Here is a 25,878-nt window from a genome sequence, read left to right on the forward strand (position 1 = left end):
CTTTGCCATGGTTACTTGTTTTTAGACAGACGACTGTTTGTTTTACTTACGAGTCACTGCTGAAGTTTAAACTACCAAACCTTATATCATAAAGTCAGATCTGACCCTCTGATGTCGACGGATGTTTCTATTAATATCTTTGCGATAACACAGTGTAGAAACATGGTGTTTAATGTTGATTAAATCTGTAAGATCTCCACTTTCTGTTTCATATTCTTGCGAGATTGTACGTGACTCATAGCCGGAGCTAGAAGGCCTCGAAAAAAGTAGAGAGACAGAACACTTTGCATTTTTATACATATATTATACATTTATCTACTATTTGACTCACACTTTGCACTATTTTTATGAACCTTACACATTGCTGAACCAATTTCAAGCATCAAAACAAGAGATTTGGATAATTTTAAAGAACCGGGCTTCAGTTTTTCAGCATTTGAGCTGAATTATCTTTTTGTAAAGAGGGTGAGACAAAGCCTCATTATAGTAGAAAGAGCTGAGATAGTTCTACAAATTGTGATATAAACACTTGGGTATTATATGATACCTTGAGAAATAATGCAGAAAATGAGAAAAATGTATTTGTTTTTTTATTTATTTCTTTTATTTTCTTACACTTGTTCAACTCAGATAATGTTCGAATCCCAAGGACGATGCTTCACATCATCATATCATATGTTTTTATAATGTGAATTTTATAATCCTTTTTTATTATGAAAACAAGCACTGATACAACACTTGACTGTATGTATGTTTATTTTCTTTGGCTCAATAAAACATTTAAAAATCAAATATCATTTCATATTCTTTAGAGAAACATTCCTGGATCTGAATTAGACGTTTCGTTGACGCGGTGCCTTGGTGACCTTTAGAGGTTAAGGTGCTTGAGGTGTGTACTTTTATCTCACCTGTAACATTTGATACTTGCTGTTCCCTGATTCTCTCCTTTCTGGTTTCCTGTCATTCTCTCCACCGTCACCTGAAGACATGTCATGTCCAACAACCGTCCAACAGCGACGGGCTCAGTTATTCTCTGTCATCGAGCCGAATGACCTCAAACCAAAAGTTTCTCAAAACTTCATCCTTCAAACTATTATTGTGAAGCCCTGCTCAGCCACAGGGCGTCTGACGAACAACCCTCCCACCTCGCAGCCATTATGGAGAGACCACAACACGTGAGAGGAAACCCGCTGCAACATCTCGGCTCTGCAGGAGAAAGTTCAGCTCATAAGCGACGGATCAGGAAACAGTGCAGAACAGCGCTGTGGGGCTCTGGAGTTTCGACTGTGTTGAAAGACTAACACGCTTCGACAGCGAGCTCTCTCTCTGCTCCGCCGGCGATAGGGGGCTTGGAAACCATCCATGGCACAGCTGTGAGGGAGGAAATGTAAAAAGGCCCATTTACAGTGAAGCCCCTGTATTGTAATCACTGCGGTGTTTTCATAAAACCGTGAGAGTAAACTCGAAACATCATAGTTTTCCTTCTTCTCCCACCTGTTACAGCATCATCTCTGTTGCTCCTCTCAGAGAGCCTGGAAATCATGACTCAAATGAGTTTCTGCTCGCTCACATGGGCACATCAGGCGTTCAACACCTACACAAGCTGAGAGAGAGAGAGAGAGAGAGAGAGAGAGAGAGAGAGAGAGAGCAACAGACAAAGTAGGAGCCCCTCTCATCTCATCCTTTCTCTATTTGCCTTTTCTCTTCTTTTCCTCTCCTCTCCTCCTCCTCCATCCATCCGTCCCTCCATCCTCTCCTCTCTCCCTCCCTCCCTCTTCATGCTCTGCAGAGGGGAGATTGACACAGCATTTTCAGCTCGGGGTGTATGAGCACACACAGGAGAGTGCGCACAGACGGGATTACAGTCGGCGAAGGAGGCAGCGGAGGACAATAAAGGATTAAAAGGGAGAAACAAAAGCAATGAAACAATGAATAAGCGATGAGGAAGAAACTAGAGGAGGAAACTAAAAAGGGAAGGGATCGCAAACCACACAAGTCCAAGGATGTGGGACCTTTGCCCTGGACAGTGACAGAGGGACTCTGAGAAGTGAAGGTGCACAAGGAAATTTAAAACACAACCAAGAGACAGAAAACAACAACTGACTTAGAGGGTGAGTGTTAATTATCATCAGTTAGCCTTTCAGTGTCGGCAGATCTACACAACACTAGTTTGAAGGATGAAGTTTTTTTTTTAATTTGTTGAATAAACTCATTTCACAACTTGGACAGAGGTTAAGAAGCTGTCACAGAGATCGCAGCAGAATAAGCACTGCGTCAGACAGACTGAAGCTCGGGCATCATGGAAACTCCTGTGTCGTGTGTGTGATCGAGTGAACAGTCACTCTGCTCTCACTTACACTGTAAATCTCTGCAGCACGTGTGAGACCATCAGCTGGAAGCATATCAGTGCACAGCAGGTAGAAGATGTACCTTAAGGCAATGATGCTGTTGCGCACTTGTTGATACGCTTCAAACAAACGCGATGTGATAACATCACGCACGAAGAGGTCGCTCCTTCTTTTTTTTTTCCAGGTTTTTGGTCTGTTTTTGTGGGTTAGTCTGGAAATCAAACCAGAAAGAAAAGTATCTAAAGACTTCAGAGAGGGAAAGGTGAAGCCTCGTGACACCTGGTGCCTGCTGCAGGTAAACAGAGGGAATTATCAGCTCATTACACTAATGGAGAAAGTTTTAAAGAGCGCTGTGATCCTGGTCTTTAATACAAACTGTGTGTTTGCAATTAAACCTTAAATTCACAGCAAATAAGGCCAATGCAAAACAAAAGTCTATTATCATGGAGGATCTTATAACTTCTATTAACTTATAGTAAAACTGATCTTCTTAGTTCATGTACAGAACAAATTCATTGCTGAGAGAAATGTAATCTGTTTGGTTGATCTGCTTTGCCTTGATCACGTCCCTCCGAACAAGTCGTGTCTCAGAAACTGACAAAAAACTCTCTGACCAGGCAGCAGCTAAACTAGGTAACAGGTATGATACTGGCCGACCACCTGCAGACACAATGGTGGTGATCTCTCTCTCTCTCTCTCTCTCTCTCTCTCTCTCTCTCTCTCTCTCTCTCTCTCTCTCTCTCTCTCTCTCTCTCTCTCTCTCTCTCTCTCTCTCTCTCTCTCCAGTAAACAAACATTCATCGTTCAGGTCTGCAGATGAGAAGAGACACCAGAGAGGAAAGTAACTGTATTTAACCCTAAAATCAGATTTAAAATACACTAAAAAAACATATTATAAATTGATGATGTGGTCCAACTGATCTATAAGCAACTGGTTTATATCTACGTATGAACCGGGACGTTTATGTGTTGCAAAGATTTAAAATAGGAGCATATAGATGTTGTCTGGGACGTGGCGGCAGCGTGGGAATAAACTCTCTGCACGGCTGACTGCTTCTCTGTGGGTTGGCTCGTGACGAAGCAGAGGTGAGAGCCGGGAGCGTATCGATCAGTTTTCCGTGAAAAAACAAACGCACAAAATAAAAGTTTGAAGAGTGAGAGGGATTCAGCAGGTTCTTATATTGAGTTAACAACATCACTAATGTTTTCTCTTATCAGACTGAATCTATGTAGGAAGGTTATTCTCTTATTATCTTTAATTTGCAATTTGCCTTTGAATGCATCTGGTACTTTTCTACACATCTTTTATAGACAGTGAGGTTCATTTCCTGTCTTCAGTGACCAGTTAGGAACAGCATATGATAGAAAGTGAGTCAGACCACTTTGCATAATTGCTCCAGTAGACAGCACATCTGCCAGGCCATATCTGGAGAGAAGAAGCTCCCGTATTCACAGTGGACGCGTAATTTCTTTTTGTGGCTGATGTAATAGTGTCTCATCAGGGGCGATTACCAAAAGCTTAACAGGAAGTGGACACTTTTTGCATCTTAATCCCAGTCTCCGCCCGTCCAACCTGCTTGTCTTTGTCTTTCTCTCTTCTTTTTTTGGGATTAACAGTCAGGAGATCTCCAGGAAGTCGCTCATTACAGAACGACCCCACCTTCCTTATTTCAGTGTGAGAGATTACGTATGACTGACTATTAATCTGTGATTTGTGGGATTAGGAAAGGAGTTAGTGATGCAGAGATACAGTGAAAGACTTCCACAGCAAAGTGTGACGCAGGCGTGCACACTGATGCACGTCCGATACGGCTGCATAGACGGGACGTGTGGATATATGTACAGTTAGCTGCAGCTAGCAATGATCAGCTAACCTGATGATTATTTCTGAGGTGACGTCTTCAGATTTGCTTGTTTTGTCAGATTTAAAGATTTATCAATTTACAATGACAAAAAAAAAAAAAAACAGACAATACAAACTATTTCTTTAAGATTGAGTGAAAACATTAAATAAGTAGGAAAACGCAAACGTACAACGTGTTCCTCGTTTCCTCACTTGTGTTTTTCACCTCATTTAAAATCTACTTAAAATCAACTGCACTGTGTTGTGTTCAGGGTCTTACACCATTTCAATCCCATCTCTCCCTCGCCCTGACTCATGCTATAAGAGCACTTAATGTTGTATACTAGTGCCCCCCCACCACACACACACACACACACACACACACACACACACACACACACACACACACACACACACACACACACACACACACACACACACACACACACACACACACACACACACACACACACACACACCACTGTGTCTCTGGTGAGTCTCTCCACTTTGCTCCATCCCCCAAAAATGCCACAGGAGACGTGTTCCTATGGAAACTGGCCTCAGTGAAAGTCCCCAGTTTTACCTGGTGACCATTAACTGGTTTGTATTTTGTGTGTGTGTGTGTGTCACACGTCAGTACCTGTGCTCTCTCTCTTTTCTGGCTTCCTGTTCATTAAAAGCATCTCGATCAGTTTCTATAAAACCTTTTGCACCAGAAAGAGAAACATGAATGACGGCGGCTCGTTCAGTGGCTGCTTCTTCCTTTCAGTCTGTGGCATCAGCTCGGAGGTGGATGAAGTTATCCTACAGGCGACTTGTTGGTCGGGAGCCGACACCAGGACGCACTGCGTGGAGACAGAGACACACACACACAAAACATAAAGATATTATAATCCTCATGCACAGTGCACGTGCACATACAGACACAGATACCCGTGTGAGTCTGAAACATCCTCTCCTCCTCATTATGTGACATCATCCTCAAGTGAGTGAGTTGAAATGAAAGTAAAGGACAAACAGCTGCAACCTTCACATCCACGTCGTCTCACAGGTGTTACGGTGGAAAGATTATGGGACGGGATTTTCTTTTCATTGTATTTCTGGACAGACGGTTTCATGTGAAAAGAAGAAAAAACAAAAAACACTCTTTCGTTTAAGACTCAGGAGAAGAGTTGTGAAGCTTGCACTTGGTGCCGTTGTGCATTAGTGGAAGTTGAAGTTTTTAAACTTGGAGGAACTTTGAAACAGAAACAACCCTGTCAGCGGAGTCATACAGAGTGAACTGATCACTGCTTGATCTTTAGGTTTAAGATTATTAGACTGAGAACAGGTTGTTTAACTGTATCTAAACCATTTCTTACTGTTTTATCTATAATCATCATGCAGATCAAAAACAGCCACAGACAAGGATTTCATCTTTAGTAAATGTACATCTCTGTTGAAATAAGAATAAGACACTGTGGTGCCGTCTGAAAAAGATAATCCTTTTATAGCTGTATGTTTTCTGAAGAGCGGGGTCAGACAAGGTCACGGCTCCTTAAGATATTTCACAGAATCAAATCAGGATTATGTCTAAATCCACATCTTAAGCTCAGTAAAACAACACACAACAACCAGACATGAAAACCCCAGGCAACACGGACCGATGTCAGATCAGGTTCAAACATAGTCGAAGAAGGTTTTGCATTTGTTAAAGCGCCTCTTCTCAGTAACTCTCTGGATTTAAATAATCTCTCTTACAGAAGATATAGCGTCAGGTTTGAAGGAAGAACTGGACCCAAGGTGTTTTATAAAATAACAAAAAGGGAAACTTCTAAAAAAAAAAAAAAAAGACCATGAATCCAAAATAAACCAGAAAGGAACAAAAACAGAAAATCCGACGACACAGGAAACACAAAAGGAAAAGTGGAGATCCAGAGGAATCCACATGAAGACGAGGGACAGAGGGAAAGACTTAGATACAGAAGGCAATAGAAACACAGGTGAAAGACATTAGAGACAATCACAACAGGACAAAGACAGGAAGTAAATTACAACAAGAGACACACAAGGAAAGCTGCTTCAAAATAAAACAGGAAATGACAATGACCAAAACAAAAGTCCAAACACAACGAGTCCTTGAGGAAAACCAGGACATATAGTTGCAAACATGCTTTACTTTGATGACGTGCTGATTTTGTTCATGTCCCTGTCTCCTCAGTGGTCGTCACACCTCCATGCTGGAGACCTGATCTCTGGGAGCAGGACAGAGTCTGGCCTCCCCCCCCCCCCGGCCCCACACCTGGTGCCATGGGAACAAGTAGGTGCAACAGGTGAGGGATTTAATCTGGAGTCTCAGGATCCTGTCCAGGACTTTTACGCTTTGGACTGACAGGAATTCTTTTGTCTGATTTACGTCGTCGTGGCGAGTTTCATAAAGGCCTGAATCTGCTCTTAAATTTACTGCAAATTTACACATTTTATTTATAAGAACAAAACGGCTTCAGTTTTGATCAATGTCTCTGCTTGGATTTTAAAACCATTGGACTTTATTTCATTTTGATTATGAGTTTAATTGGACTTTTGTCAGTTACGACCCAAAGCTAGCTGACTATTTTATTTATTATTTTATCTCATTTTACATGAATGTTTTTAATGTTTCTCATTTTAGATCAATGCTTTTAACATGTTTTTATGTTCATTTTATGTCTTTTCACATGAAGCACATTTCTTTGTTTGAAAGGTGCTATATAATAAAAAGTTTATTATTATTATTATTTATTGCTGTGTAACAGAGTCACATCAGCTCTGTGACACAGCCCAGTTTTTACAGAAACAAATTAATCAATTATTTATCGTTGTGTGGTGGAAATCTCCACACGGCCGGCGAGAAGGGGCGTGGTAATGTGGCGAGCTGGTCGAGGTGAGTCAGGCCCAGCTCAGAGATATTTACAGCGAGCAGATTCTTAGAAAGGCCAAGGCCGTCCTACACTGTCCTGAGCGGCCCGACACGCAGAGCTCCTGCCGTCACGCAGCTGTGCTCATCAACATTTCAGATATGGCCTTTGGTTGGTTTAACTTTTAGTTATGTCCCAGTTAGTGAACAGGGTTTTCCTCGCTCTTATGGTTTTGTACAAACTGTAATTTTCTCCTCATTTCACAGTGAGACAAAAACCACCACAACAAAACTGAATGACAGGTTTGTTATTAAAAAACCTTCGAACACCTGATCTCTCTCTTCAGTGGACGGACGGACGATTGACTGAGAGAGATAACATCCGTTCACCCTACTTCCACTAACATTTACCAATGTCCAGATGAGAACGGGGTTGACACTGACTTAGATTTAATCCAATAATCTGTGATGACAGCGATCCTTCTCACATAGCTAAACTGAACTCACCTTCCCAGCTGCTAATCCTCCATGTAAAGGAGAGGGACGGGTTAGTTTGATTCGTATACACTCAGGTGTGCAGGAGTTCAGTCAGTCTGAGTGATTGTTTGTGATTGGGAGTTGAGAGAAAGTCTTCAAACACCGTATTTACTCACTGGTGTCCCCTCACACACCGGAGGGGGCCTGTTCCTCCATCACTGCCCTCAGCCCTTGTTTCCCTCCCTAATGAGTCAGGGTATTATCCTCCTTCCGCTCCGTCTGTGAGATGGTGCGTAGTGTCTCTGTACACTGGAAAGTACACGAGGATCAGTAAGATTAATGCCTCCATAAGCGGCCTTCCTGTTCCTTCTTCCTCTTCCTCCATACTGTACAAACCGTTTGTCACAGGAACTTCACAATGAAACTCTCAAATGGACGTTTGGGTTTGATTTCTCTCTTGAAATAAAACATACTGATCATTCCAATAAATGACCACATCACATCTAATTTCACCCCCTCTCTCTGTTGTTGACAGGTACAGCATTGTGTCAGACATTTTACCGGAGGAGGAACGGCAGAAGATCTCGAGCTTGGGTCTCCACAACGGCCACAGTAACCCCAACTTCCGACGGCACTCGGCCGGCGCCATAGAGACAGAAGACAGCCGGAGGAGGTCGGGAGCCTCTGCCGCCGCCGCGCCCACCGCCAGGGGACAAGGAGTGATGAACGACTACAACGGCAAGATTCTGACAAGAGGCTCCAGCCAAGTACGGAGCCGCTTCGTGAAGAAAAATGGACAGTGCAATGTTATATTCACCAACATGGAGGAGAAGAGGCAGCGCTACCTAGCCGACATCTTCACCACCTGCGTGGACATCCGCTGGAGATACCTGCTGCTCATATTCTGCACCAGCTTCATGGTGTCCTGGCTTTTCTTTGGCATTATCTTCTACACCGCCTCCCTGGCACACGGGGACTTTGAGGAGCAACCTGCGGCGAAGGGCGACGGGCTGGCGTTGGGCGGACTGCACGGGCCCACATCTGGACACACAGCTGGAGGGCAGCCGCAGAGGATGCCCTGCATACTTCACGTCCACGGGTTTGTCGGGGCGCTCCTCTTCTCCATGGAGACCCAGACCACCATCGGTTACGGCTGGCGCTGCGTTACCGAGGAGTGCCCCGTGGCCGTGATAACGGTGGTGGTCCAGTCCATCGTCGGCTGCATCATTGACTCTTTCATGATCGGCACCATCATGGCCAAGATGGCGCGGCCAAAGAAGAGGAACCAGACCCTGGTGTTCTCCAAAAACGCGGTCATCGCCATGCGCGACGGCAAGCTGTGCCTCATGTGGAGGGTGGGCAACCTGCGGAGGAGCCACATCGTGGAGGCGCACGTCCGGGCCCAGCTCATACGCTCCTACGTCACGGCCGAGGGCGAGTTCATCCCCTTGGAGCAGATGGACCTGAACGTGGGCTACGACGAGGGCACGGACAGGCTGTTCCTCGTGTCCCCGCTGGTGATAGTCCACGAGATAGACAGAGACAGCCCCTTGTACACGCTGAGCCGGGCCGATCTGGAGACGGACGACTTCGAGATCGTCGTGATCCTGGAGGGGATGGTGGAGGCCACGGCCATGACCACGCAGTTCCGCAGCTCCTACCTCGCCAGAGAGATCTTCTGGGGTCACAGGTTTGAGCCCGTGATCTACGAGGACCGGGACCGCTACAAGGTGGACTACGGCCGCTTCCACAAGACCTACGAGGTGGCGTCGACGCCTCACCTCAGCGCCAAAGAGCTGGAGGAGGCCGGGAGTCGGGCCTCTTCTTCTGCTGCAGCAGCCGCCGCCGCCGCTTCTCCCGCCTCTGCGTGCAGAACCACGCAGGACCTGATCCCCAGGTCGCTGAGCGCCTTCTGCTACGAGAACGAGGTGGCGCTGAGCTGCGGGGAGGAGGAGGACGACATCTTCGACTCCTCTCAGGTCGCAGGGAAGGAGAAGACGGAGGAGAGGAGGACTTCGGTTTCTGTAGACTTCCAAAACATGTTCCAGGACAGTCCCGTCGTGATGTCGGGCAGCCACAGCGTCATGTGCGTCCTGGACATGGACAATAACCAGATGGAGTTCGACATCCTACAGACTGCCATCCCTCTCGACCCCGTGACCTATAAGAGCGAGCAGGAGATCTGAAGAGCTCCCCCCGCGTCCCTCCTCTCTCTTTCACCCGCGGGCGACTGAACCGGAAGAAGGATCTCTCGGTGACGTTGCTCAGTGTTGGATCGCACGTTTCAACCCCTTTGCCTTGCCAGTGTTGATTTATATTCACATGTTTGTTTCCTTTTCTTCTTCTCATTGGGATTTTAAAAAAAAAAAGAAAAAAAATTAGAAATATAAAAAGAAGAAATTGTTTTCCTAAATAACCCTCGGCACATGCAACTGCATTTCCTCAGAGAGCCATAAAAACAAACAACAAACAATCGGACTGATTTTGCAGGACGATGAATGGAAGCACTGACGGGCTGTTCGTGCTCTTTTATTGTGAATTAACAACCAAAGGAAAGTCCCGACACTTGAGTCATGTTTTAGAAACGTACTTTACTTGAGAGTTTCTTTGTCTCTGTGAATGTAAACAAGAGATTCTATGAAAGCAATAGCACTTTTTTTTTTTTTTGATGTACTTCTCCTCCCTTTTGAAGAGGACTGAGCTTTTTCAGATGCAGTCTTTTATCAGTGTGATCGATTTATATGCTTCATGGATTTCAGTGGTCATCATGCCTGCAGTAGTTCCCCGCATAGTCTGCTATTTGCACTTTTTGTGAGACCGTCTGTTCTTTTCCGGAAAAGCATAAAAAACAAACAAACAAACAAACAAACAAAAACAAAACAACAACCTCCCTCTCTCTGGGTGCTTCTAGTATTTGAGCATCAGGGAGAAACTGTTTTTCTTTGTGCAGGAAACCAACGAGACCGTGTCAAGTGCAATCACTGGGGATCAGGATCTTTATTAGAGTTATAGATACCAAAATCGAATATCAATTCTATTAGTGCTATCGATATAAAGTTTATTTTATGAACCACTTCAAATCTTTTTCTTTAATTCTTGGTGTGTTTCTTGTGGAGGCTGCAGCCAGTGATACCAGAAACAACACTGAGAAGTGGCTTTTAATTCATGCGTGTGTGCTGTCGCAGTTCGCCAAAGGTCTGGAGATGGAGAGGTGAAACACGGAGCGCATCTGACGCAGGTGTGCACGCAGCCTAAGGTGAGCGGACAGGTGTGAAGCCACCGTGAAGCACAACAGGAAACAAAAAGGGATAAAAGGAGAACTGCTTTGAACCGGAAGGTGTCACGGTGGTTGTATAATAGATAGATGACACTCAGAAATCAGTTGCCCTGGGAGACGCAGATGGCGCGATGCTGATTAGAAAATATAATTCATAGAGAAATAACCTGTAATTAAACCTCTGGGAGTGAAACCAACTAAAATGTTTAAATACAGTTTGGGCCGTGATGTAGACAAGCGAGTTCACGTATTCACCCCTGTAACCTTTAGATGGGACCATCAGCTGTCAGACCAGTAAACCTGCTGCACCTGATGATACTACAACTCTCATTCTTGAACAACTTTGTATTTTATTTTATTTATTTATTTTTTCATTTTTACTAATTATATTGCTTGAGCAAGTGTGTGTGAGTGTGTGTGAGTGTTTTTGAATTCATGTGCGAGAGAGTGGCTGCAGACTGATGCAACAAGCATTTGATAGTATTAGATTTCAAAATCTCAATTGTCTAAATTTTTTATTCATTGCAAAACCTGCTGAACATGAAGGAACATCTGAAGCACAAGAACAGACTTCCTGACAAACACACGCTGCCAGCCAAAAGAAAAATGTTGTATTCAGAGTTGACTGTAAAGGTTTGCAGCCGACGAGAGCTGACGAACAGTCGAATAACTTACATATGGATCAGTCTAAGCCTCTGAAACAGACCGACTGCACGTTACGATATGAAAGTGTATTTTACTGTACATTTGTTCTATAGTGGATGTGTAGACGTGTTTTTGAGGTTCAGTTTCTAGATGCTTAACTGTTCAAAGATTCTTAAAGTTTCCTGGCGATGTCTTTTAACTACGCAGAGAACACCAAAATGTTTCTGTGTAAATCCACAGTATTTCTGTACGAAATCATCTCAGTTTAACACTATGAGAGTGGTTTGATCAGATTCGAAAGTTGGGTTTGTTCTGTGAGAAAAAAACAAACACACAACGTTGTTTTGATTGGCAGTGTATACAGAACAGGAGTCTGCCTGAGTACGAGAAAAACGACCAGTGTAAACGTCACCTTGTGTAACAGACATAGTCATTTTTGTTTCCTTTGCTGCAAAGTCTTCCTGCTTCGTATTAACCTACAGATTTTCCAACCCCCTGCACTCAGCAAGATGTTGTCCTATTTGAAACAAGCTGAAAAGAAAAAGAAATCTAAAGTACAAAGCACTTTATTCTTCCTTGTATACCTTTTTTTGATGTTGCAAATAAATATTTCTATAATTTTGTTTGTTTCTCCTTTTTTGAAAGTCCATAAACGAAACGCTGTTGTGAGTCCTCAGACACAAACTGTGCAGCCGTGACTGTTCTCATCCAGAGCCACTAGATGCCTCTGCAGACGTTTCTATCATGGAGGGCTTCAGCAGAAAACACCAGAGCAACACACCGCGAGAGCAACAGAGGACTCACAAAGCTCAATATACATTTATGAATTTTTCTGGGCAGTTTTAAAGAGGTTTAAGTTAAAAGTGTTTTGGCTGATTATCTGAACACAGGTGAAGCTCTTGCGTTGTTGCAGTGGACGAGGCGTCTAACGAGAGAAAAGATTACAGTAGCTACGTTACAGGAAGCTCAAAACATCATCACATGACATGTTGTTTAACAAGCAGATGACAGAGGATTCCTGTGATGTTTTTGAGAACCTTACAACATCTTATCTTTGACTGCAGAGGGGACACACGTCACAAACGCTGCATGTTTCATATGATTTAGATCAAAAAATGAATATTGAAAAGATTCAAGTCGCAGTATTTACTGGCAAGAGAACTACAGCACAGAGCTGATGGATACTGCACATATAATAATTAACATTTCATGACCATTTACACAGTTTTCAGTTCCACAAATCATCATCATCATGTCAGTGACTGATAACTCTTCAAAGGGAGAGCAATGACTCAGTCACTGTGATGCATCGACTGTGCAAAACAGACGCAGGAGCCAGATCAGCATCAGTAGACACAGTGAATGAATGCGCTTGAGATGCTCATGAAATTATAGAGATTGTTACACAGATTACCTTTACGTTAACGAAGCATTTTTAATCAGAGGATTGCGACAGCATCAGATCTTCGAGAGGAACTTTCAATATTCTGTCCATCTTTCAGTATTTTCTTCTAAAGTTTGTAATTAAAAATCCAAAAAATGTAGGTGTTAATTAAAGATGTTTTGATTAATGCTTGAACGAACTCTATGTATCAGCTGCAGCAAATGAGCTGCGTGGGTTTGACATGGTTGTGCACGGCCTTTGACTGATCACTTATCTGTATCAGAATGGATCCACGCTGCTCAAACTTCAGACAAGGACGACTGGATCAAAAACGTCACTTTTGCACATACATCTGTGCATGACATAAGTAATCTGGGCTTTTTTTAGCTGAAAACTACCTTCACACTGCAGCTGGAACAAATTCAGTTTCTCCAAACATTTAGAAATTAATGATAAAAATAACTCAAAATAATGAGTTGTTGTTTTCTTTCATGAGACAAACTCAACAAACGTATTATTATGTCACTAGATTCAAGTCAAATACTTCAGCACAAACTGTCCAGGGACAAATAACATGTTATAACCTCCAAACTCTCCAGATCTGAACTCCTCACCAAGTGAATGTAACCAACTATTGATGAAGTGGAGGTCAGCGCCCCCTGCTGGTCAATCACAAGAGAATTGTTTCTGCACTCACTTGAACAGTAGACACCGAGTTGTCCAGTGTCAGACTTCCTTCCAAATTAAGCTCCTTCTCAGCCACTTTGTTCCTCCGAGGGAACGTGGTCCGGCAGAACCTTCCCTGCACACGAGAACATCACCGTCCAGACGGTTCTGGTCTGCGGTTCCTCCACGGTGGAACGAGCTGCGGGTCACGATCAGAGCAGTCAATGCAAGTTGATTAAAACGACATACATATGTTTCTCATTCATTTTAAACATGTTTAACTTCACACTCTGGGAAAGTGTCTCAGACTTTTGGACTCTTCTGTTTATAATAGAACATATACTGACGGGCTGTGGGATGGATATATATTTATGTAACACATGTCAACAATATAAGCATATGTACATAAATGTATATATTTCTATAGGCTACATATATACGTCAATATATGAAATTGTTCCAATTTCTAAAAGGTTTCATATATAATTTTGTACATATAAACTGTGTTTCATATATGGAAATTCAATATTTACATATATTATATTTGCGTATGATCTTCTTCACTTATTGAATAGATGTAGTATTTAGTACTTACACCGAGGTTTCCTACTCCTCCCTCACGTGTAAGTGGCTTTGGATGAAAGTGTCTGACAGATGAGATGATGTAAATGTAAATGTAAATGTAAATGTAAATGTAAATGTAAATGTAAATGTAAACATAACCACTGGAAATAGAGACTGGTTGCTCTGGATGAATTTGATGGAGTTAAACCTCAGTGTTGACAGAGCCGGGCTCAGGATTGCTCTTTAACAGGAAGCTGTTTTTGGGAGGTATTTCCTTACATCAATATGTAAACCGTCTCCATCTTTCACTACACTACATGTCCCACGTGCTATAATTAAATAATTTCCCTCCATCTCTCCTGTGTTTTTCTGTCTAGATTTTAATCAAGTTAAAATCATCCTGTGTCACTAATAAGAGACTTCCCCTGTCAGCCCTCATGATTGTCCTGTCTTGATCTTCCTTTAATTATATATCCTCCATCTCCGTCTGTCCGGTGTCCGTCCCGTGCGCGGGAACCCCTGACAGCGGAGAGCGACCCGCGTGCAGGACCTCCGAACCTCAGGAGACGCGTCTCTGTCAGTGGATGAGAAACAGATGAAAAGAGGAAAGGAAATCAGGAGGAAGGGGAGAGCCGCTCAGTGACTGCAGGCCTCCGGGCTTTTCATTAGCGAGTCACTGAGTGAGTGAATGAGTGTGACCGGTGGAATGGTAAAATAGTGCCGTGCCGTGCTGGGCCATAGCAGCTATTAGTGTGATTTGGGGGGGGGGGGGGGGGGCTCCCACTGACTCCTATTGTGTATTGTCTCCAGAGTGAACAACTGAGGCTCAACAGTGAGCCTTTGTGTGGGACATTTAACTGCCTGTTAGCATGCTAATTATGGGATGTGTGTATGTCTGTGTGTGCCAGTGTGCGTCCATCATCTTCTTCTTCTTCCCCATCCCTCCATCCCTCTCCTGGGATTTACACCCCTCCAATACTTCTTCCTCTCTTCTGTCTTTCCCCAAGGCGCTAACGCACCACTGATCTCTGTGTTGCTGCTGTGAATCCTCTTCAAGCTCCTTCCTGTTGCTTTGATCCTTCTCCACTTCTGTCTTTATTCCTCATGTCTGTGCTGCCAGTGTCCTCTCCTCTCTCTTTTGAATTCATCAGCCGCGTTTGATGATCAGTTTCGCTTCGACTACAACATTTAAACATATAAAGTCTTTTTCTCGCAGTCAGTGTGAGACATTATCTTCACATAAAACTATGGAAAACCTCATTTCAGACATGCCCCCCCCCCCCCCCCCCCCCTCCCTCTTTCATCAGTGACGACGCCTCCCCCCTGCAAACTCTCCAGCCGTCTTCAGCCTGCGCTTGGCTTTCACCTGTGCCCCCGCTGCTGGATTACAGGTGTAAGATTACAGGTGTAAGATTACAGATTCCGAAAATATTTTTGGCCAGAGTGTTGCATGTTAGGAGGGAGAGGAGCGAGGCCGGCGACCTGCTTTTCAAGAGGTGAAGGCAGTAACTAAACCTGTGACACAAGTTACTGTAGGATCGCATTATCTCTGTATGACAGGTGGTTTTGTCTGTGATGCTACTTTATTAAAGGGACAGTTCAGGTGTTTGTTGACGTGGGGTTGTGTGAGGTCAGTCATATACAGTCGGTTCATTACCTGCAGTGGATTCTGATCAGCTCGCTCCCAGTGAGGAGATCAGACCAGGAGCACCGTCACACCAGCAGAGTGACGTGTTGCTGTGGGCGGGGCCACCAGAGAAAAGGTGTTTTAGCCACCTTTAAAAACACCCACAGAAACAATCCAGTATCTGTTTAAATGAAGCTTCATGTAGAATATTTTCAGAGGTTTATCTTCCTGTGAAAACAGCACTTTGCTTTGGCACGACATGTTTTCAGCCGCTGAACTACCGCGCACTAGTGCACTGTATTACACCGCAGGTCACCTGAGTGAATCAGGAAGTGGTGTAATATAGTGCACTCAGTAGGTGCGCTTGTGTGTGTGAATACGGGAAGATAAACCTCTGAAAATATTCTACATGAAGCTTCATTTAAACAGATATTGGATTGTTTTGGTGGGTGTCTTTAAAACACCTTTTTTCTGGTGGCCCCGCCCACAGCAACACGTCACTCTGCTGGTGTGACGGTGCTCCTGGTCTGATCTCCTCACTGGGAGCGAGCTGATCAGAATCTACTGCAGGTAAATGTACGGACTACATACGACTGACCTCACACAACCCCATGTCAACAAACACCTGAACTGTCCCTTTAATAAAGTAGCATCATGGACAAAGCCACCTGTCTTACAGAGATAATGCGCACTGTCCCTTTAAGACAGGATTTCATATTTTTTCAAAGAATTAAAGTTTCTTCTTTAACAAGTTGCACAGAATTCAAGTGAATCTTTTTACTAAATTCTAAAACAAAATGAATGTGTTTCACCAATGAGCTGTGATCAATAGTCTTAACAACAAATACACTGAATCCCTTCGAGCTGAAACTGTAAGACGCCGTTTTCATCTCAGAACCTCGTCTCCACTGATCTTCACGTGGAACAACGTGTCGACCAAACGCGTCAACGCGCTCTGATGTAAGTTGATGTCAGTCAAACGACATTAACACCAACCGATGGTGAGAGAACACCAGCGAACAGAGACAACGCTGCAAAACAGCAACAAACGTTTCTCGCTGACCACGACAAAGCCGGCTTTGTTTGTCGGGCCTGACAGCTTGAACCCTTACGTTGATGTTATTTCTTATCTGGTTTGCTCTCGACCGAATGTGAGTGGTGGGGTTACAGATGCTGGAGTACTTAGCGTTAGCATACCGACATGTTCTTCTGCAGTAGTTTCATACTTATTTTATATTTATTTACAGGTTATAGGTCACATTAAAGTAATTATCTATTATATTTTTACATCACAAGAACCTGTATACGCCTGTATATCCACCGTATACGTCTATATTTCCTGTGTTAATCTCACGTACTGTGTTTGTCCTTTACGTACAGATCATTCGCTGACACGGTCGTTGTCCTCACCTTGACTTGTCGAGTCATAATGGCTGTTAACCAGGAAGTTCTGGACTCTAACTGCTGTATGTCAGTAACCTAAACATCCTTTACAGTCTATAAGCAGTTTATTCCCACTGTGCATTTAATACATACACGCCTTTTCATTCTCTACCTACGGGAACATTGTTTGAGTTTTGACTTTTACGCTCTGTTGTCCACAGTGTGTGTGTTCACCTGTAGGTGGGTCATGCACACGTGACTGTGTGTTTGTGAAACTGTGGGTGTGTATATGTGTATGTGTGTATGTGTATGTGTGAGTGTGCAGCACACATACACATATACACACCTCTACATGTAGTTTCCATTTCTGTGTCTATGTTTTAGTTGAGTGCATGTTTGTGTGCCTGTGTTTTAATCCTAATATGTGCATGTGTGTGTGTGTGTGTGTGTGTGTGTGTGTGTGTGTGAGCAGCTGTGGGCCCTGTGTTTGAACCCGAGCTCACATGGGCAGAGCGAGGGAGGGCCGCAGGGCGAGAAGGCGATGGGAGAGGGGACTGATGCCCGACAAACTCCCCATCTCCCTCTCCCCTTTCATCTCCCTCTCCCAGCATCAAACAACAAACTCTTTCATTCAGGCATCTTTGCGGCCAGCCACCCCCAGACCCTCCAGGCCCCCACCCATTCACGCTCCTTAATTCAATGTTCCGAGAAAAACTCATGATTGGAAAGTGACTTTTTTTATCTTCCTTTTCCATATCTGCTCCGAAGCAGCGTCACCCCTCTTCCTGTACTCCCCCAAGTCCGTCTCACAGAGGAAGCAAAGGCCAAGTGCAATCCACAAGGCAAAGATGGTGGACGCACATCCGCTCGACCGGTCAGCTGTTGTTACACTTCGGCCTGTTTTTTTTCGACGGGCCGGCGTTCACACAAACTGACGTGATTAGATGATTGGTCCGTCATGAAAAATCAAACCTCAATTTGCACAATAACATAAAAGCATTTTCTCCTTTTGAAGCAAAATTCACTCCAAAATGAATTAATTCCTCTCCATCCGTCAACAACATTCACCCAACCGAGGTAGTTTCAACTTCACAGTCTGTGACTCACGTCGAAAATCTCCTTTTCCACATAAACCTGGAAACAATCTGAATGTTTGGGGATCGAGAAACATCCTCTGAAGTCTGTCTATTCATTTGGGAATACAATGAACATGCTTTATTTACACAAACATAACTTTATTTATATGGTCCTGTGGAGACGAGCTGAGAGAACCAGCTGCAAATGCTGATGTGGGGCTTTCGAACATGATCTTATACACAACAGGAAAGTTTTAAAACAGTGAGTTTATAATATTAATTCATATTTTCAGTTTGATTTCTAATGAAAAAGTGAAAGAATAAGTATAGACTGTAACTTCAGAGCTTTATTTCCTTCATATTCAGTTGTTTTTGTTTGTATAATGAAATAATATAAATAATAAACTGTTCTTTGATCATATTCTGAGTGATTGTAACTAAAGATTTGTAAACTTTTATAGCCTCCTGTGTTATTTTATACAGCTTCACACAGAAAGACGCAGACAAATCCTGGCTCCAGAGGGTTATTAAAGGTTATGTCATGTAAAATAAAGAAGAAATATTTACAATTACAACCAACTGAAACAAAAGGTTTGATTTCAGTGAGTTGTAGCCCTTCTACTGACGCATGTGTTCAGAGGACTCAGGTAGATCTGAAAGAGGCTCGGTCAAGTAACTGAAGTTGCTCTCATGGCCGGACTAAAGGTTTCTGAGGCGGCTGTGCAGGGAACTCTAAAACACTCTGCAGAGACTAGATCAGCTGTCTCCAAAGCATGAAACAAACCAAACCAAACCGTCAGAGGATCAATACATCGCGCCACTTCTCAGAAGGGGGAACCAAGGTCAAACGCTTGGGGTGGGTTAAAAAGTACCAGCGTTTCACAGTGGACGACTATAAAAAAAAAAAATAAAAAGTCCTATTCACTGATGAATCCAAGTGAGAGATTTATGGCAGGAACAGGAGAGCACAGTGTCTCAAAGTGACAGTGAAACATGGTGGTGGGAACACTGGCCACCTGCACTGACCGACCCCCCCCCCCCCCCCCCCCCCCCCCTCCCTCCCCCGTTCTTCAGAGACATGCTTAGACCCTCTGGTTTGCATCTTTGTGGAGCAGGGTTCACACTGCAGCGGGACGATGACCGCAGACACACCGCAAAGCTTCGCAACAACTACACATGAAGAGAAAAGACGACCCAGGAGCCACCAGGATGTCGAGCTAAATCAGACGTTTAATGAGGCTTTTGTTTTGCGTCCGAAGGGGGAAAAACAGTCTGAGAATCATTGAAATTGAACATCATTTCTGTGTGATGATGTCCCAAACAGAAAAGCAGCCAGACATGCTGCAGAAGCATCCAAACAAAGGACGTCCTTGTTGCCGGCTGAATTCTTGAACACCATTTTCTGCATTTTCCTGAAAATGACTCAATCTCCTCGTCCCTCGCCTCTCATTCCGCCCAATTATCATTTCTCAGGCATGTCCCCATGTCCTGCAGAGATGGGCTTGTTTGGGAGTTTCCAAATCTCGCTGTGAAATCTGCTCATACATGCGAGGGGGTTTAAAGGCCTTAAAAAAAAAAAACCAACACACACATGTACTGTGCACACATTCGAAACTGCATGGTAGAAGGAGCGAGTGGTGAATAATGCGCCTGATTCTGCTGCGACAGGGAGACAGGGGACAGTTTGCCAGGGACACAAGGCACCATTGAGGATTCTCTGTCTCTAATTCCTCCAGCATCGTCCCTGTTTTTTTTTCTCCTTTTGCCTCTTGTTGCTGTCACAGCTGCAGCAGGGCCGAGAAACGCCACCAGCTTTAAGGGCGGGTCTTGGCTCACACTGAAGGACGTGTTACTTCTCAGTGTCTGCTTAGCGCATCTAGATATATGTGGAGAAAACAAAGTAATCAATGTAAACCTGCACCGATGGCGCCAGAGGTCGAAAGGGTTATACACTGCGCCACACAGTGAACTGAGTCACTAATGAGTCAGTAGGAGTTTATTTATATGTGTTCCACATTTTAACGCAATCTATCCAATAGTTGTCAAGATGTTTCACTAAAAGCTGAACAGGATTCATCCCCTGGGGAACATAAATGAATCTAATAAATTCAAGGAAATCAACCTGCAGCTGCGTCCACACTTTTAAAACGACTCCACACGACTCCGGACCTGTTTCAGACCTTTGAAAACGATGTCGTAGAAGCACACGGTCGCTCCTGATTGGCTCTCATCAACATGACAAGTGTTACTGACCTTGTTGTTTTTGCTAGCAGCTGTTGAGGAGTTAAATTCTGTATTTTTAACACTGTTATTATATTATACACATACTGTATGTGAACGCTCAGTCTGGACGGAGATCGATTTTGTTTGAAAACGCAGTTTTAAAATGAAATCGTAGTGGTGTGGGCGTGGCCTAACAGTTAAGATACATCAGTCTGAAAAAAAGCATATATCACAATCTGGAGAATGAGCTCTTATTCATTTTAAATGAATCTTTCCATAAACCTACTGAAGGAGCAGAAACATAAATCTCCAACAAAGCACTGGGAACTCAAACTCAGCACGATGAGGAATAAATGGTGAGCGGCACCGTGAAGCTGCTGACAGTGGAACCAGGAGACATGAGGCGGGTAAAACAAGCAGCAGGATGATTACTGAATACCAACAGAGATCAGCCACAACTAAACTCTTTCTCTCAGTTTCACCCGGGACCCTTACCCCAATACCCCCACCCCAATACCCCCACCCCCTCCAGCACCACCTCAACCCCCATATATCAATTTCCTTTAGATGTTCCCCCTCACACAATTGAAGTAACTAGATTCTTTCCTTTGGCTGGTCAGTGGAGATATGAAGCAGAGCACACAATGGGCTATTCACTAAGGCAGCCACACACACACACACACATGCACACACATGCACACACACACACACACACACACACACACACATAAACGCCTCACCCCTATTCATCGCCATCTGACTAGCACCAGTAACAGCACTGTCCATTTTCTTAAAGCCCACACACACATACGTGTCCTTCTGTAGCATACATGCCTGCACATGCACGCATGCAAACACACACACACACACACAGACACACACACAGACACACACACACACACACACACACACACACACACACACAAAACACCCAACCTCACTACCCAGCTGCACTGAAAGCCCGTCCAAGTTCTTGCCAACCCCTTACACTTACACACACACACACACACACACACACACACACACACACACACACACACACACACACACACACACACACACACACACACACACACGTCTAAGTAACTCAGAAAAAGGATAAGATCAACACGAGGCATAGGAACTTTGGTGCTACGAGCACAAAGCGAGATTCAGGGATGTTCAGGAGGGGGACCTATTTAGATGTAACACAGCTGCATTAATCTACTGAGGCAGATGGGTGGAGAGAAAAGATCCAGAAGGTTTTTGTGGAGGCCTGAATCATTTTTTCTTAGCTGTTTGAAGATTCCCTGACATAATAAAACTCATAATAATCACCTCTATCCCTACGAGCTTCACTTCTGTCACTCTGTGGTTGATCCTGACCTTTGACCTCCCAGTGGAAGTCGAGCTTGAATACAGCTTTTTTGTAAAATATAAGACCGAGTTGATTACATTCATAATAACTTAATAACTGCAATAACAGTCGCCCACCGGATCCTTCTGCAAGCCTGACTGATCCACTTCAGTGAACCAAGCGCCGACACACCTGCTCGGCCCTGCACAGGTGCATGCAGGGAAACAAAGAGAGCGAGGGTGTCACTCAGAGGTAGACTGTGTGTCTGTGAGTAAGAGAGGGAAATAAACCGCTTTCAAATGATACGACAGAGACTCAGGTACGTGTGTGAACATACACACAATCACACATGTAGCACTCTTACTTTGAAGCACAGCTTTTAAAACAGTGGAATGAATTTTATTTTATTTTGAAAATGCTTTGTTTACCACGACCAAACTTCATCACTGCCTAAAACAAAAAGAAATAGAAAAACAACAATAGCTCCTTTTGTTAATTCATCTGTGTTTTTGTGGCCATTTCTAAAGGCTTTAAAGAACATACGAGCTTTTTATTCTACAGGTTCTAGTAACTCAGTGTCTTCATTCAGTATTAAATATTCCTATAATAGTCCTGACTGAACATCTTCCACTTGTATTGGAGTCATATTTGAGCAGGAGGATCTGCACTGAGACTCTCCTGAGAGAGGCGACGCTCCTCGGATGAAGAACGCTGCCTCTCGCTCTTTAACACACAATACAAACACTGTTTTTAAAAAAAATCCCCCACCAGCCACGTGACAGGACACAATATATAAAACAACTGTAAACAACTGTATAAACCAGAGGAAACATGCACCAAATAAATTTTATCTTGTGATTGTAAAATGATTTCTGATTAATTTTAATGTTAATAAATCACAGCACAGGAAATATCTTCTTCTTCTACTCTATTCTCCCACAATTCTATCTTTCTGATGATTACAAATCTGCATATTTGTTGTTGTTGTTGTTGTTTACAGAGTGAAGTCACCTGGCAGAGTTCAGCCAATAGACGAAGGTCAGCTCAGTGTCTCTCACCAGTAGATGACCCGTTTGTTTTCCCTCTAAAACACTGTGTGATTTGGTTCCGTGATGATTCATAAGCAACATCAACCAGGAATACGTCATATTTAACAGGAGTGTATAACGTCAGGACGTGGAGAGGTGGGGGGGGGGTGATGGTGCGTGTTTACAGCCCCTGCATGGCCTCATGGTCACAGGACTGCAGGGCCCGTGTTAGCGGCTCCTGCAGACCCACAACCTGCTGACCTTTAGCTGTGACCCCGTGGGCTGTTCGTGTCTACACATCTGCTTCACAACAAACTGCATCATCGTCACATGAGAGGACGAGCTTGCATCGTTTTGTTCTCTTTTTTTTTTTTTTAACTGCCTGGTTTTTATGTGTTTATCTCCGAGTTTGTCTAATTAACATCATTTATCTTTACTGTGAGTTTTAAATGTGTCCGGTCAGTAATAATTATTGTCTAATTACTTCATTACAGAAGAGGATTTATACTGAAACAACAGCTTGACGTTGCAGAGTGAGTCTTTGTGCAGTGAAACCAAAAACTAATTTAGAAAGAATCATGGGAAATCTATTATTGTTGTGAATTTTCCATATTTTCCATAAACAATATGGTTTCATAATCAGTGTCATGGCAGAGTAGCATTGAGCTATTGTATTGCATTTGTATATTGTATTTCTAATTTATCTTATCTATTCTAGATTCTGTTTCTTTTCTTATTTTATTTCTTTTCAACATTTGTTCCCTTGTGCTGCTGGCAATCTGAATTTCCTCTACGGGAGATCAATAAAGGTATCTTATCTTATCTTATCTCATTATTTTCCATTAGCAAAGTTAATTTATGTCAGGAGAAGTGTAAGTGGGAGCAGGTCACACAGTAAATCATTTACTGCTCATTAAATGTTCAAATAATCTACAAAAGGCCTGAAGTTTTGCATCATTTCATTGAGACTAATTTCTTTTAGGTTTTACATGATTTAGTGTTTAATCATATTTTGAAACTTGCATTTTTTTTCTCATTGAAAAGAGAAATTAAAACTACCTCAGTAATTTTTTAAATATTATTTAAGCCAATAAAAAATATTGTACATTTTATAATGAGTGATCTACTTTTGCTTTTGACATGATAAGAAAATTTGATATTCCACGTAATACATAGGCCTAATAGAAAAATAGAAAACTGAAAAAATAATGATCTGAAATAAAAACGGCTCAGTTGTCCGTTTGTTTTTGTTTCTTTCCAATGGCTTCATTCATCTCTATTCGATTAATTTAATTTCTATCTGTCTGAGCTAACTCAAAGATCCAGTCTTATTCTGAAGGAAACATCTTCACACAAAGGGGATGTTTGAGGAGAATTATTAAGCAAGAGTAAATTAAATCTTACTCTCTGTGTTTCTCACTGAGAGTTTTAACAAAAGACAAAAATGTGACTAGAAAATTCATGTTTGCAGCATTTTGTCACAAGGTCATCAGCTAAATGATGGCGAAGATATAAAATCTAATTCCTGCTTCCTCTGTCAAACATCTCTCTGAATCTAAACGCTGCTCATCAACTCGTGTCGCAGTATAACTTTGTTAGGCCTCTTCATTTACTTTAATTTCTCTCCATCTTCATTATTTGTGCACAAACACACACGCACGCACGCACACAGACACACAATCGCACACACGCACACGCACACACTCACACACACACACACACACACACACACGCCTGAACAAACACTCACGTCAAACCGAGGCCGGACCACAAATCCTCAGCTGCACAGCAGGGAGAGAAATCCCCGGAGTGTCTCTCTGAAGCTGTCCGGTTTAAAGCTCCAGGAGCCGGCCAGTCCCGCCACAGCTCCCGGGCTGAGTCTCCGCGCTCCTGGAGCATTTTTCTCTATATGTCAGTTTGTTGAGACGCGGATAAAGAGTGACGGTAGAAGGGAAGACACAAGCCTTTTCCTTCTTTTCTTTTCTTTTTTTATATGCACAAAACTGCTTTTTGTTCCCCCCCCTTTTTTTTTTCATTTAAGGGGGAAGGGGGTGCTCGTTTTTGATCACATGATTACAATTCACCTGAGATAAAACAAAGGGCGCAAAGAAAGGAGGGGAGAGGAGGAATGAAAGAGGCAGAGAACCAGACAGAGAGATGCACTCATGGTTAGGATTCCCCTTATCACAGTCAACATTCATGGATAACGAAAAAAAAAAAGTGGTGATTTTTGGATTGGGGGCCAGTGGGTCGCATGGCGGGGATACAAGGGGTCATTGTTGCGAAGAACAGCGCTCGTGTTTGTCTCCGCGCGGCCCGTAATGTCCCCTCTCGTCCCTCCTTTTCTGCGTTTTCTACCAGCGCTGTTCGGTGTAAAAGCTGGCTGTGACTCTCACAGAGACGCCGGTGTAATTATCAAACTCACACACGAGTCTCCTTCAGGGGGCCGTTCGTTAGATTAGAGAGTCTTCACCTGTCACGTGCAGGTGAATAGAAATATTCACCAATATAAAACAACATCTGAATTATATATATTGTGAATGTTTGTATGTTCTGCTGTTACTCTAACATGAGCCAGTTTAAATCATGTATCATAAATGAATAATATTATGATTTAGGATCGACCTGTGCGCTGTGATTAACATCTCAACTTGTACATTTCACCCTGAAACAACTTCACTGCATCAAACTGGAGCCGCGATCTGTCACTGTGTCCTGTGCTGATTGTGTTTCTGCGCAAAGGCACAAAACCTGCGCAACGTTTTCTCCAATAACCGCATCTTATTTAAGAGATACTGGGTGAACTTCAGCCTCGGTCTGCTCTGTGAGGCGCAGTTTCAGCCTCAGACCAAGATCTTTTCTTAATTACTGGATCTGACAATGATCGGCTCTTGTCTCGCGTTTGTTCTGAAATCTGAAATTTAAACTTTAAATCCGTCACACTGACACTTTTGTTCAGTGAACAGGACTCAACCAAGAAACTCCTGATGCTAAAGAGTGCGTACAATTTATATCCTGGGCTCGTGCACAGTCTTCATTTTAATTGACCTGCTACTTCTTCTTTGCAGCCGTGAATAAAACCGTTTGTTTTCAGGAAAAAATGCAAATGGAATCAACTTCCTCTCA

At 43.3% G+C, this 25,878-nt stretch overlaps 1 protein-coding gene and 1 long non-coding RNA gene across 3 annotated transcripts; one reads left to right on the top strand and one right to left on the bottom strand.

The window, feature by feature from the left end:
* Window positions 1-738: 738 nt before the first annotated feature.
* Window positions 739-24,977, bottom strand: LOC130185109 (uncharacterized). Of its 2 annotated transcripts, XR_008830101.1 has the most exons (4): window positions 24,503-24,975; window positions 13,547-13,714; window positions 4,832-5,036; window positions 739-1,603 (listed from the first exon to the last, which is right to left on the bottom strand). It is a non-coding gene; the product is annotated as an uncharacterized LOC130185109 (long non-coding RNA). The 2 variants fall into 2 exon arrangements; XR_008830100.1 differs by having other exon boundaries at window positions 739-5,036; window positions 24,503-24,977.
* Window positions 1,972-12,088, top strand: LOC130185100 (ATP-sensitive inward rectifier potassium channel 12-like). Its single transcript, XM_056401352.1, has 3 exons — window positions 1,972-2,111; window positions 6,392-6,503; window positions 8,079-12,088. Exons 2-3 carry the CDS (start codon window positions 6,481-6,483, stop codon window positions 9,727-9,729), a joined length of 1,674 nt encoding a protein of 557 aa, XP_056257327.1. The 5' UTR covers window positions 1,972-2,111; window positions 6,392-6,480; the 3' UTR covers window positions 9,730-12,088.
* Window positions 24,978-25,878: the final 901 nt, after the last annotated feature.

Source organism: Seriola aureovittata, chromosome 17 (assembly GCF_021018895.1).
Source record: "Seriola aureovittata isolate HTS-2021-v1 ecotype China chromosome 17, ASM2101889v1, whole genome shotgun sequence".
Taxonomy (NCBI): Eukaryota; Metazoa; Chordata; class Actinopteri; order Carangiformes; family Carangidae; genus Seriola; species Seriola aureovittata.

Excerpts from the sequence above, each read along its gene's own strand:
- LOC130185100 (XM_056401352.1), top strand. The coding sequence starts at position 6,481 with ATGGGAACAAGTAGGTGCAACAG. Across the intron at positions 6,504-8,078 it reads GGAACAAGTAGGTGCAACAG|GTACAGCATTGTGTCAGACA; the intron begins GTGAGGGATTTA and ends TGTTGTTGACAG.